This window comes from Pogona vitticeps, chromosome 9, assembly GCF_051106095.1.
Source record: "Pogona vitticeps strain Pit_001003342236 chromosome 9, PviZW2.1, whole genome shotgun sequence".
Classification (NCBI taxonomy): domain Eukaryota; kingdom Metazoa; phylum Chordata; class Lepidosauria; order Squamata; family Agamidae; genus Pogona; species Pogona vitticeps.
This window is the reverse complement of record NC_135791.1, coordinates 2561316-2575464: the sequence shown is the minus strand read 5'-3', so window position 1 is coordinate 2575464 and position 14149 is coordinate 2561316. Positions and strand designations below refer to the sequence as shown.

At 44.5% G+C, this 14149-nt stretch overlaps 1 protein-coding gene across 7 annotated transcripts in view; it reads right to left on the bottom strand.

Annotated features, from left to right (window-relative positions):
• The window catches only part of COL16A1 (collagen type XVI alpha 1 chain), a 117531-nt gene that overhangs the window by 92088 nt on the left and 11294 nt on the right, over nucleotides 1–14149 (bottom strand). For all 7 annotated transcript variants that reach the window (XM_072980063.2, XM_072980062.2, XM_072980066.2 and 4 more), the window contains 2 exons: nucleotides 4985–5059; nucleotides 3209–3326 (listed from right to left, as the gene is read on the bottom strand). In XM_072980063.2, coding sequence (XP_072836164.2) covers nucleotides 3209–3326; nucleotides 4985–5059 — 193 coding nt within the window. The remainder of the gene's footprint in view (nucleotides 1–3208; nucleotides 3327–4984; nucleotides 5060–14149) is intronic.

The following is a 14149-nucleotide window of genomic DNA, read 5'->3' as shown; positions in this document are numbered from 1 at the left end:
GCATTTTGACATCAACAGATTTGCAAAGGGAAAGATAAATAAAGATTTCTATTTCCTAGCTCTCATTCCTTTCCCTTTCTCATTTCAGGTCCACTCCAGGGTTAAGCTGAATCACGGCTCTGCCATGCACCCTTTCTCCACTTTAGTTCCCATACAACTCATGGAGGGTTGGAAAACTGGGTAGCAGAGTAGCTTGGAGATGTGATGCTGGATTTCTCCAGACCAAGTCTTCCTTTACAGGCTCTTATACTGGACAGAAGAAATCCAGGCTCTGTTTTCCTCGTGAGTCACGACATCCCCGGGATATGCCCTCTTTTCCAACTTGACCAACCCCACAGGAACGTTTGTTGCGAGGATAAAGTAGGGAGGGAGGGAGCCGTGTATCGACTGGGCTCATTGGAGAAAAGGCATGATGCAAATATAAGTAAATAAATCCTCATAAATGTTGCAGGGTCTGCCTGTTCCTCTCCAGCCTAGCTTCAGGACTGTGAAAAGCAGCCATGGCTGCTTGGCAAGGGTGTAAAGGTTGTGCATCTCAAAGGGTCACCGTAAATCAGAGTTGACTTGACAAGATATCATGATGACCATATTTAGGGGACGGAAGGATATTTCATATCAAAGAACAGTGGCGTGGAGCTTTCTGATTTCTTAGCTAGAAAACAGCCACGTAATACAAATTTGAGAAATGAGGATGTGAGCAGTTATTTCGAAAAATTAGAGCAAAGTAACAACTAAGTAGTATTTGGAGTCCTCGAAACTATTGCTGCACTTCTTATCAGGAAAAACTTCCTAAATGTTAGAGCAGTACAGCTGGAACCAAGGACCTCGGGAGGTGGTAAGGGCTCCAATGCTGGAGGTCTTCAAGAGAAAATTGGACAACCTTCTGTCTGATCTCCTTTGACTTGGGTTCTTGCATTGAGCAGGAGATTGGACTCAATGGCCTTAAAGACCCTTTCCAACTCAATTATCCTGTGCTTCTATGATTCTTTGAAAGTAAATTCCCATTGCTAAGAAAACCTGGGCACGTACCCAATGTCAACTCAGTATGTCAGAGAAGAGACCATGCATTTCAGATAGGGGGGAGATGCAGAGCATAGAAAGGGGGAGGGGAAGAGTTCCTTTCCTGTTTTTTACTACTGTTTCCCATCTCTGCCTACCAACACGCCTAGCAGCCATGTGGGCTCTTGCATTCTGGGAGTTGTGGTCCAAAACGGTAGTCACATATTTCAACTTTGCCCTCGTTCCTCTTTGTGTAGACGAGCCATTCGGCAAGCAGAAGTAGGAGGCAGTGGGAGAGAGGGATCTGTTCCTAACCTTGCCTTGTTTGCATTCCTGCTGGGCCTGGATGAAAGCAAAGCCCAGCTAGTAAACAGCTTAAGCTCCTCCAATCCACCAGTCTAGACCCGCCGGGCGGCAGGCCAAATTTCAGTGGAGAAAAGAAAACACACACAGAGAGCAGTGGCGATTGCATAAGGTCTTGGACCATGTCCTAAACTTTGTTGGGTTTGTGCTGTGATTTATATCCTAGGACTAAGAAGATGTCTTTTCAAGTCTTACCCTGTGGTTGTATCTACCTCTCCACCCCACCCCACAAAAAAAAATCCCCTTCCTTTGGGAAACTTTGTAGTGTTTCTTGTTTGACTCAGTTTGGTACCTTTCCAAAACAGATGCCATGAGGGTGTCTATGCTGGAAGGACCAATATATTTATGACCACACATCCCCATGGATTCGGAAGCCAATTCCTCTCTCTCCACCCCTCTCCTCTGTTTAGTCCTTCATGTAAGTCTCTGAGTTAGGTTGAGTTGGTCGAAGATCACTCACTGAGCTTCCTGGTGAAGTGAGTATTTGAAGCTGTGTCTCATCCGTCCAAGGTGGATGACATCACACTGGTTTTGAGGTCCAGTGAGGGTCACAGAATCATAGAATAATGGAAGGGACCTGTAAGGCCATCAAATCCAACCCCCTGCTCTGACCTGGTTAGACTGGAACTGGTTAGAAATATCTCAGGTCTACCATTTGCTAGGACCCAGTGGCCAAAATCTCATTGCTTGAGTGTAGTATCACAACAGCAGCATTCCACGCAGCCAATGAAACATAAGGAAAAGTTGACTCACTAAATTTCTATGGATACAATGAGCGTAGTCGAGTTTCAGTTTACTACACTAAGCAACAGTATTTCAGCCAGTGTTTCTTTGAGGTATACGTGTTTCTGTCTCTTGACTTCGTCATATGCACAGACACTCCAAATATACATTTTCTTTTGCTATGAATTCTTTAACTATATTGACCCCAAAGAATGCTGGTAATTATAACACTGAGACACCAAGATTTCCTTATTTGAGATCTCTATCATTTCTCCCTGAACTACAGTTTTCAATGATGCCAAAAGACAAAAATGCTGTCGATCACAAGCTGAATAGGAGCCGACAGTGTGACATGGTTACAAAAAAGGTAAATGCTATTTTAGGCTCCATTGACAGAAGGATAGTTTCCAAATCCTATGAGGGCCTGGTTCCCCTCTATCTGGCACAGGTTAGGCCTCCCCTTGAGTACTGTGTCCAGTTTTGGACACCACACTTTAGGGAGGACGCTCACAAATTGGAACAAGAGGCCAACAAGGATGATCAGGGGCTGAAAACCAAGCCCTATGAGGAGAGACTGAAAGAACTGGCCATGTTTAACCTTGAGAAAAGAAGACAGAAGGGTGATATGATAACACTTTTGAAATACTGGAAAGGCTGTCAACCAGAGGAGGGGCAGGATCTGTTCTCAATCATCACAGGTTGCAGGAAACATAATAATAAACTCAAGTTACAGGAAGTCAGATTTCAGATGAATCTCGGGAAAAAGTTCTTAACTGTTAGAGCAGTACGACAAGGGAATCAATAACCTTGGGAGGTGGGGAGCACTCCAGCGCTTGCAGGACTTCAAGAGAAAACTGGACCATCATCTGTCAGATCTAGTTTGATTCAGATTCCTGCCTTGTACAAGGGGTTGGACTCGATGACCTGATGGGCCCCTTCCAACTTCACAATTCTATGAATGCTTCCCAGTCTAATCTAACAATATTTCAGTACTAATAGGTTTTCTCATAGATAAACTTTATTGTTTGCTCTGGGACAGGAAATTGACAGGGGTAAAACCCGCAGGCGTATGCTGTATGATAAAGACAGGTGCATCTTAAGATTTTAGAAAAAGCATGCTTACTTTGTGGGGCGAACCAAAGGTGTGCTTCCGAGTCTCAGGATCATCGGGCCTCGGGTGTTTCGAATTTTCTTAACGGCTGACGTCTTCAGGAGAGCAAACCTTTTAATTAGATTAAATCCTGCAAAAAAAGAGACCGAAGAGAGCGGACCAGCTGTGAACAGCCTCAACCTGGCGCACCTTCTGCCATCACGGCTACCAAATCTACTCAGCTACTGTCTTCTCATTACATAGGCAGGGTCACTGTGCAAACTCAGCTTCATCTTATGGCAGTGGCGCCCCACCTTGGGTCCACAGAGTTTTTTGAACTAAAACACCCAGAAGCCTTCACCACTAGCTATGCTGGCCAGGATTTCTGGGAGCTGTAGTGCAAGAACATCTGGGGAACCAAGATTGGGAGCCATTGCTGCAGTGTATTTCTCTGATTGATTATACAATCTTTGATTTGGTGTCGGATGGGCCCCATAGGGCTAGGGCCCCCGATTTCATGGGGATAGTGAATTGGACCTTGGTTATAGCTCAGACTCCAAAGCCGCTGTCCAGGGTGCTGAAGCTCTCTGGGAAACTGGGTTCAGCACTTGGATAGCTCCTGCAAAGCACAGCTAAAATCTGGGATGGATTTCCAAGTCCTGGGAAAGTTGAGTCATCTGTTTCCTTTGGCCTAATCTGTTCCACTATGAGGGGGATGCTCTGGCTCTCCCCAGTGGGCCATCTGCCTCACACCTGTGCCTTCTGGCAGGCCTCATGGTGACCCGGGTAGCAGATTGGCCTGAGGAGGCAGAAGGGCAACAATAGGGCCCCAGATGGCAGTAAGGAGGCAGGTGAGACACAGAGAGGAGGCCGGAAGCCAGGATGGGTTGGTGAGGACCAATGTCTCAGTGGGGAAGGTGGAGGAAGAGGTGGAAAATTCATCACTCTCAGACTGTGAGGAGGAGGTTGGGAGGTAGGTCTCAGAGAATCCCCTCCCATGGATGGGGTAGACGTAGACCTTCAGCCAAGCCTGTACGTTTGCTGGCTGGGAGCCACGAAAGAGAACACCGAATGAATCTCAGCAACAGAACAATAAATGTTTAGTACTTTTGAAAACAGAGGAAACATAGAAACACACAAAATACGTGTAAAGTGTTTCTCACTGGATAACAAAACAGTTGCTCTTTTATAGCTCTAAGTGGAATTTCCCTAAGTACAGACTGAGCAGAAGCAGGAATGCATCATAGAAATCAACTATCAAAATGATAACAAAGACAGCTTTCTTCTGATCCAGAAATGTTCTATCTGTTTAAACATCTCTGTTGGGCCTGACCCAGTGAATATAACTTTCTGGGTTGTCTCTAATATCAAATATGGCTATTTCCACATCCCACATTCTTCTTGCCTGCCCCCCCCCCCCACACACACACCATCTATCTTCTGCACCCTCAGCGAGGATGGGTGAACAGAACTTGGGCTTGGACATCGTTGGCTAGTAGGGCTAACTCAGCCCCACACAAAACAAGTGAATTGTCAAGATGGGAAGAGCCAGACGCCTCACTGATTCTTGTACCCCATTCGTCTACTCTAATGAAGACTATTTCTAGAAGCTACAAGAGTCTGGAGTTCATGCTGCCTATGGTTAAGGAGACCCCAACCCAGCAAGAGTAGCTGCAGTGCTGTATCCAGTTAGGTTGGTCAACAGGGCTGGTTCAGGTCTATCTCTGTCCTGCCCCAAACCTCTGAAGATAGAAATAACTGACAGCCAGCAAAGACCGCTCCTCTGGTAGAAATATCAAAGACACTCACCAGTTATATTTACATATTCCTCACTGCTCTGGTCTAGCCGGAGACCCTCCTTCTGCATCTGTGGGCATTTCTCTCCTGTAAAAGAAATGTTCCAGTCATCGGCGCACTGAAGTTTGATTTGTTAACACAAATAGAAAACAATCTTCATGAATTTTTCCTAAAACTATCAGATATTGTTCTGTTTTTTGTTTGTTTTTTCCTTTGCTGTACAAAAGGAAACATAGCCAAGCATTTATTTACTGATTTCTTTAAAACTGAGAGGTCAGGCGCCGGATGAAGCTGTTAGAAACTAGTTTTGTAAATACATACTGAAAAATACATATTTCTAGGGGGTGGGGTTCTCTAATATTTTTAATATTTTCAGATCACAGATAAAGAAAACTGTGGATACTGATTCCTTGGATACAGGGGGCCCTCCTGTAAATCACAAATAGAGTAAGCAAATCAATGGCACTTTCAGAGAAGTCAGCTCGCCAAATCCCAGGTGATTCAATGGGACTCCTCTAGTTGTGATTTACTCTGGGATTCCGCCCAAATCAAACACAAATGCAAAAACCTGCACACTTGGAAAAGTGCATCCAGAAATACATACGGTTCTTCCTTCAGATCAGAAAGAAAATGATTTATTTGCAGTCTGATGTGGAAATGAGAATGAAAGAAATATACAGTAAAACGACAGCAGCCTGAGTCAAATCAACCCTGGCAGATTCCCTCAATCTTAATGGAGCCACTTCTTATTCTGCCAAATCTTCCATGCAAAGTCCTTCTACTTCCATGTGTTATCTTTTATTTTGGAAATAACAATGATGAATAATGATGCAACATTTTGACAGGAAAATGAATCAGCCTCTGACACACGTTTACTGGAAAATACGGTATATTCCCTTTTTATGGCGGTAGTTTCCCCCTTTGCCAAGCCTTCGTCCCAGATGATAACTTTTCTTTGTAGAAATAATTTATTACATTTCTATCCCGCCTTTCCCCCCCTGTGAGCTCAAAGCACAGTGCCTGGGTCCCCTCTCGCTTCTTTATCTTCGTAAGAACCCGGTGAGGCGATGGCCCAAATCCTGTTGCGCACTTATTTATGAAAGATGCATAATTTGGGGCTCTGAACTGCCCTACCTTTAGAAACCTTTGCAGGCATTATCTGTTGCATCTTGAGCTGTATAACTGGACAGGCAACAGACGGTGCCTAAGGAGGTTTCTTAACTCACAGCAATCCAATTCTGAAAGTATGCCTTTTGCACCACTGCGCAACAGGATTGCAGTCGATGACAAACCCACGGTCCCTTTATTGGGGACTAAACCTGCCCACCACTCTAGCCACGATGCCACATTAGCTCTGGCTGCATTCCATAGCCTCTTAATGAGCTTCATGGGAAAAGCATGACAGTGTAGGGCCTAGGACTAATTTTATACCCTCATGCCCGTTCTGACTTATGGTAACCCTTTCCGGGTTTTCCTAGGTTGAGAGTCCTCAGAAGCGCTTTACCATTCCCTTCTCCGGAGGAGGTTGGGGGTTGCCCTGGACTGTGTAACTTGCCCAAGGCCATACAAGTTGGCTTTTCTCATAGAACGCACCGTGAGGAATTGAACTCCCAACTTTGACTCCACAGCCAGATACCTAAACCATAAAGTTATCCAGCCAGCTTAATAATTGTGTGCCCTCAAGTCAATTCTGACATAGGGTGATCCTTTTCAAGGTTTTCTAGGTAGAGAATACTCAGAAGTGGTTTAACCTTTCCCTTTTTTTGAAAGCGTACATCTTGCTCAAGGCTATACAGACTGGCTCTTCTCTCTGGAGGCGTAGCAGGGAATCGAACTCCCAACCTTTAATTCCTCAGCTAGATTCTCCGATTCACTGAGATAAACATAAGAACTGATGTATACAATTCTGAATGTAGTTGAGACCCAGAAGCACCTCAACCGCTCTGATTCTTTTAAAGCTATGACTTCTGCTGTTGTGCCATTCCCTGTGAGGTATCTGTATCATGCCATGGATTGCTCCAATTATTGGCGCACTGCAATGTTGCTGAGGCCTAGCATGATATTAACGAAAAGTGGAGGGAGCTCCATCTTCAAGAAGAAGCGCAGCTATCCAGCAAGACCTTCGAGGGACGTCTCTGGCAAAATAAAGATTGGTCTCTCTCCAGTTTCCACATTAGATGACAACCAGGATGATGCATCTCTCTTGTGGATATCCCTGAGATGCTATGAGATGAGAATTTTTCCTCCAAAACTTTGAAGCCATCCTTGCTAAGAGGCAACATATTTTTCTGCTATATTTAAATTCTACTCTATTATGAAGAAGCTCAAGGGTACCTCATTTATTATCCTCTTCTTCCAAGGATCCTGGGCTATAAGTCTGGAGGCCATCTTTTAAGGATCAAACTGGTAAAAAAGGAGCATGCATATTCCTTACATTAAACCAGATTCCCTTCCCACAATAGGAAACCCTCAGAGACTGTCTCTCGGCAAACAGATTTGGGCATTAAGCGCATGTTTGCCTTCCAGTAACCAATCCTTAAGCAAGGCATGCTAAATGCAAGACACAAAGGAGAGGAAAATGATGGGCCATTCTGAACAGACATCTTTTACCCTTTGAAGGAGCACTTCCTCTAAATACATACTAAGTGTAACCATCTGGTTTGATCAACACTTCAAAGCTTGCTAGAGAACCCCAGACTCTTCTCCATGGTCAAAATCCAACAATTTATCCATCAGGGCAATTATATGCATGCCTACTGAGAAGCATACCCCAGTCAATTAAATGGAATTTACTTCCAGCTGCTATGTATATAATTGGTGGGATTTATAAGGCTGTAATTGGACCTAGTAGCCACCAAATATCCCAATTTCTGGTGTAAAGGAGTGTGTCACACTGCAGTAGGACTCCCACATGCACAGGAGATTTAGCCCTATGGAGGTCAAAAACTGCAGATAACAGCGAAAACTATATATAGCATGGTCTCTGGTTCCATCCAGTGACCAGTTCTGGTAATGACATTGTGGACATATGTTTGTCTGGGATTTTTTGTTTAATATTTTTAGACTGCAGATAAGTGAAACCGCGGATAGCGATCCTGCAGATACTAGGGTCCTACTGTATTATCTGTGAATCCAGCTAGGACTGCAGAAAACCTTTAGAAGAAATGATCGAAATGCATTATGTTTGGAGAAGTTACTTCCTGGATCCTTTTAAGTATTTGTTTACTTACTGGTTTTAGCATTAAATATTGCCTTTTCATGATATAAGCCGGGGTAATGGCAGGGAAAAATATTTTATATAAATAAACAAATAAACTCCCACCATCCTCCATTCAGTCTGGCTGCCAGGCAGAGCAACCATTGAAAAAGTAACTTGTCCACACTCTCAGAGAGAAGTCGTTCTCTGTCCCAAACTAGACAGCGCATGGACTTTGTCACACAGAATTAATTCCACCCGCCCCCCGGTTCTTCACCAATTCCGCTTTGCCGTTCCTGCCAAGATACTCCTCTGGCATATTTCCTGGAAGGGCAGAAGATCAGCACCTTGAATTGATATGGCAGTTTTGATTTCCTTCTCTTGGCACACAGAACTGGATTTCTGATCCAAGACTTTTTAACTTTGGGAGAGCCCTGGTCCTCCATCATGGGCTCCCCTGCAGTCTCATTATGTGACAACACCCTAGATGAACCTGATCCAATGGTAGAGCAGGGTGAAATGACAAATTACAGCTAACTAGCTGGCCAAGACAGGTGCCAGAAGCCTCTTGCTTGAGATCACAGAGCCATCGCTGGTGAGAAAGCAGGATGGGTGGGTTCTGGGGTCAAGAGCAGCTTGAAAACATGAGACTGAACCAGGGGTTGAAGTAGACCTCAGATGAAGCTTGTTTCAAGAAGAGGTCTTCCTTGAGTGTTCAGTGCCCTCTGATGACAACCCAACAAGCTCATCTCTTGCAGCTTGCCAGTTAGCTACCTTTCTTTCTGATTGGTCATCTGGAGGCAAACACCAGCCTACTTAGCATTTTGACTGCTCAGATGCTGTAGGAGTTATTTGGTGACCGGTAGGTCTTTTCTCCCCTATAACTTTGTATATCGAAACAACAATATCTGTACTACAAAGAAATTCTTGTTACTTGTTACAGCACTTCCCCAATCGCCTATTTGTTATTTCTTGTGGAGCTGATAAAGTAACTCACTATTCGCTTATACATTTGTATCCTATACTGCTCTTTTGGCAAAAACTTTGAAACATTCAGCAGGAAGTTTTCAAAGTTTTTGCCAAAAGAGGCCTAACAAGGCCTAAAAGTGTTCTTTAATGGGAAGTTCTGAAAGTGGTTCACAAACATAACTCTTATGTCAATAAAGATACTTCCTACTGGTTACATTACCTTTGAAATGTGACTTTGCTAGGTTCGCATTACCTAAAATGGCCACTGGTTCCAGTTTGCCCATTAACACATTATTTCCAAGCTCTGGATTTAAATACTGGCTGCCCAAATGTAGTAATCCTTCACACAAAGTATAGTTAGCCTGTGGAATTCACTGCTCCAAGATGGAAGCCATCTTAAATGGCTTTTTAAAACATTTGACAAGATTGCAGGAGAAAAAAAGATCTATTGTGGTTATTTACCGAACAGCAGAAATTGTACTTTTGGCTTTAGACACAATCTCCCTGTGAATATATTATGAGAGAACAATAAGAAGGGATGCTATCTCCACACCCTGTTGAGGAAGTCCTCCAGATATGTCTCTTTGGAAAGTGAAGGCAACCAGGTGGACCTTTGTGGCCATGTTTTGGGGTTTTCCTGATGTCCTTGGGTGTCGTACCACAAAGTCAAAAAAATGGTCCTCTCCCTCGAGGAAAAAAAAATTCAGAACTGTAGCATCCCTAGAAAGTCAAACCACACAATCACTGGCGACAAACAGCTGCGGCCACAGTTCACTGCAAAGAGTTTTTTTTCTAAAAAATAGAGGGATATCACGGCTCATGAGAAATGGCTCCTGAGGGGGGTATTTCTAGGCATCCAGATGACAGCATCTCCTCCTGATCTTGCCGGAAGGCTTGTTTTTTTTTAATTTATTTTTTTTAATCCATTACAAAAGACGTTGGTAGGGTCATGTGGGCCTTAAGATACCCTCGGGCTGGTCATGAGGATTGCTTTCCTCACAGAGAAAAGAGTACACAACCAAATATTCCAAAGGGGTGGGCGGAGGAAGAGCAAAATTCCCAATTAATTTATGGGTTCTTCGTCTTCCCCAGGCCAAACAGCCGAGAAACCTGGGAGGAAGCTCTTAACTGTTTTGGCAAAGCAGAGCCTGAAAGAGGAAAACTGTCAGTTTTAATTGAATGAGTCATTCGTTCATCAGGAAAGCGTACGGATTGTGCAACTTTTCTCCAGGTGGGTTTGTGGCTTTCTCCTGTCCTTTCAGGATCTCCAAAGGTTCTCTTAGGTGAGATTCAGAGCGATGTTCCTCCTGCTGGCGCTCCAAAGTCCAGGGAGCCCCAAGGAAAGGAAAAGGTTAAGGAATAGACGCTTGAAAGGAGAAAGGGACACCGCAGTTTGTTTTTCTCCAGAACAAAACTTTGAAATATACACTGTAACAGCAAAACCTGTCTCTGCTAGAGCTTGAGAAGTTGCAGTCAAAAAGTAATTAAAAATAATTTTAAAGGCAATGACGTACTTTTTAAAAGAGTAATTTTGATAAGCTGTAATACTGAAGGCAACTACTACTGTTTTTAAAAGCTATTCTATCTAAGCCTCATAAAGTAGTTCATTGTAGTTAGTTTTCGGCAACTACTACTGTTTTTAAAAGCTATTCTATCTAAGCCTCATAAAGTAGTTCATTGTAGTTAGTTTTCGGCAACTACTACTGTTTTTAAAAGCTATTCTATCTAAGCCTCATAAAGTAGTTCATTGTAGTTAGTTATCACTGTAAAAGTAATTGATTACTCTCTATTTCCCAGAAGAAACTAGCTACTTTGAGTTACTTTTTAAAAATAAACATGCTGCCACAAGTTGTTAGTACAAAGTAGTCTTTGCCCCCATCTACTTTATCGCGCCCTCAGCGCCCACAACAGAAGATGAGGCAGAAGCGTGAGCCAGTTCTACGGTACATGAGAAAACTCCTTAGTCATTTAGTGAGGCTGTTGGAGGCTTCTGGGAGTTGTAGTCCAAGAACCCCTGGCCTAGAGTTCAAATCTGCCATCCAGCTGCTGTTAGCTGTGGATGGAAATTCCAGAAAGGTTAGCACCTGGGCTGTTACACACCTACACTGAGAAAATCCAGCAATTCACTGTCACCCCCCAAGCATTAGCTGGTGCCCCATGGCCTGGCAACTCCACACAGTATAACTTCAACTCAAAAACAAGCTGCGGCTTTTCCAAACAGAATACAGCTGGTTAAAAAATATGCCCAAGGTGCTAATGGGAATCAGTAGCAGAGCCAGAGAAAACCCTGACACTTCCTTCCCCTCCGAAATGCCTTTCTTGTTCCCAACTTTTGAATTCTCTTTCTTTCCTAAAGCTGCCCAACTGACGCCTCTCGCATTCTGCTGATTTATTTATTTCACCGGGGAAATCAATATTTCCCCTTTTCAATCCGCCAGATTTCTCAAACAGGGCGAGAATTGGGTTTTTAAAATAATAATAATAACAATGCCGTTCAATAAAGCATCAGGAAGACAGTGCAAAACCGGGAGGGCCTTGCAACAAAGCCAAACAGACAAAAAGAAAAGAATTCCCCAAAGTTTTTGTCTCTAAAAGGATGCCTTTGCAGACTCGTTAAATTTCACGCCCGCACGTCTTTCTCCTCTCTCCAAAACAGCACCCACACGCAGGCCTTTGGTTCTCGGTGCCAGCTTCCCGGTTGCCAAAGGTGGCAGCTGCCATGATAGGAAAGCAGGGAGACAAAGGAGAACAGGAGACCGAGACCGAACCGAGAACGACAGGAGAGGCGCCAGCCTGCTGTTTCCCGCTTCTGTAGCCAATTCCTGGGAAAAACAAGTCGAGAAGATGGAATGCTTCTCGGCTTTATACTTCACCGTGGAATGAAAGAGGGGCCCTCAAAACAGACAGGGACGGGTGCAGATCCATTTTGGGGACGTCGGAGATGCAAACCGTGGATTTCGAGAGCTTGTGGGGGTCTTCTTTTCCACTTGTGCCCGACAATTTGCAGTGGATGGAAAACATTTGGACTACAAGACCCAGAATCCCTGGACACTTTGCTGGGTATCTGGTTGGCTGGCTGTTGTTGTTACGTGACGTCAAGTCACCTCTGGCTCACAGAGACCCCAGGAATGAGCGATCTCCAAGAGGCCCTCTCCTCAACAGCCCTGCTCAGCTCTTGAAAACTGAAGCCCATGGCTCCATTGAGGGAGTCCGTCCATCTCACATTGGGTCTTCCTCTTTTCCTGGTTGGCTGTAGCAGTCCAAAAATAGAAAACTTCCACATCTTGGAAGTTCAGGTGCATTTTAAGTACGCAGGTTTCTCTATGTGGTTCATCTGAGTTCTTCATCTTCTGCTAACTCTCAGTTTTAATAAAGTGAATCTATTCGTATTTTTCAATTTTGGGCCATTTGTGTTTGAAAATGCCTGCATTGCGTCTATACACACACACACACACACACACACACACACACACACACACACACACACACACACACACACACACACACACACACACACACACACACACACACACACACATCAAAATGAGAAAAATGTAGTAAAACTCATCATCTCAGCCAGCAGGGAGAAGAGAAGACTTTTGAAATTTCTCATAAAATTTATATCCTTGCTCTGGGATTAATTTACACAAACACACACACATGGGGGGGGGGAAGGAGATGCCTCAGCCTCCTCCTTTCTTACAGTCCTGGGAATATTCTATAGGAATATCTGCCTGTTTCTCCTGAGCTGGGATGTAAGAAAAAGTCCTCAGCTCTGAATTTTTGGACCAAAGCTGGACCTTCCACATGCAGCCTGAACATCACCGTCACACTGGAATTGGCACCTTTGAAAACATGGGGATCATGTTTGCAACTCAAATTATGAGTAGAATAATATGCACGTTAACAGAAAAGATATATATGCATGTTTCTGGAAAACGAATGCAGCAAGTTGCATTATACTGTGGTTAAAAAAAAACAAAGAGAAGGATTGCTTTTAAACAATTGTAATTATACAAGCAGCTAATCTCAGTAACTCATTCTGAGACATTTGTCAGAGAAAGAATAAAAATGTTTCGTTGCTTGCAACTGCGAACAGTTCAGCAGCAAACAAAACTCTGCTTCAGCAGACTGAAGAGAGGGAAAGAGAGCACTCAGCAAAGGGGCGGGGTTTGAATTCAGAGGCAGGAGGGAATGATTGGTTAGGGCTGGATAGATTGACAGGCATCCCAGCCGAGAAAAATTATATTCTATGGAGAACAGGAGGTCTCCACCTGTCCCCAGGAGACGAGAATTGGCTCATTCCTAGTCTTGCTAGAACTGTTCTCCCAGAAAAGGAGAGGGTTGTGATCAGACGGCAAGGTAGACGCAGGGCTGATCCCACAGAAAAGGGTGGCTTTGGAGGGAGCCAGATCCCTTAAAGCAACCTTTCAGCCTGTCAGGGAAACAATCCAGACGGGTGCCCAAAGTAGGAGCCCTACTGCAAGACCAAAAATCTCCAGCTTGGGCATGGGTCACGAGTGGGCTGGGGTGCTTTGGCCTGTATGTTGTGTCATCGCCAGCAAACAGGTTGCATCAGACCGGGCCACAGGTGGTCCGAAATAGGAGCTAAATGCCCGTGGGATCACAACTCAAATCTGGGATCCGAGCCCAGTCGAAAAACGGTGTAGATCCCCTTTTCTAAGATCTCAGGCGAGGTGCGGACATCTGCTTTGCAGAGCGGTGCATGCGGCTCAGAAACTCTCCAGGTCCCACCTGGAGCAAAATGCCAGGTGCGACGAAGGCCTGCTATCAGTCACCACCAGTTGTTGCTGAACAGGCGCCGGGGGGGGCACCTCTATCTCTCCGTCAGTGATGGCACCCGATTAATTTCGTAGCAGACGGAGGTTTATCTTGGCTTGCAGAGCTGCCTCCAGCCCTCCCAAGAGCTCCGCACGACGGCAGAGGTGATGCAGAAACCCCCGTTGGCGTTCGGCACGGGATTGATCGCAAAAGAGCCCGAGAATTCCCCT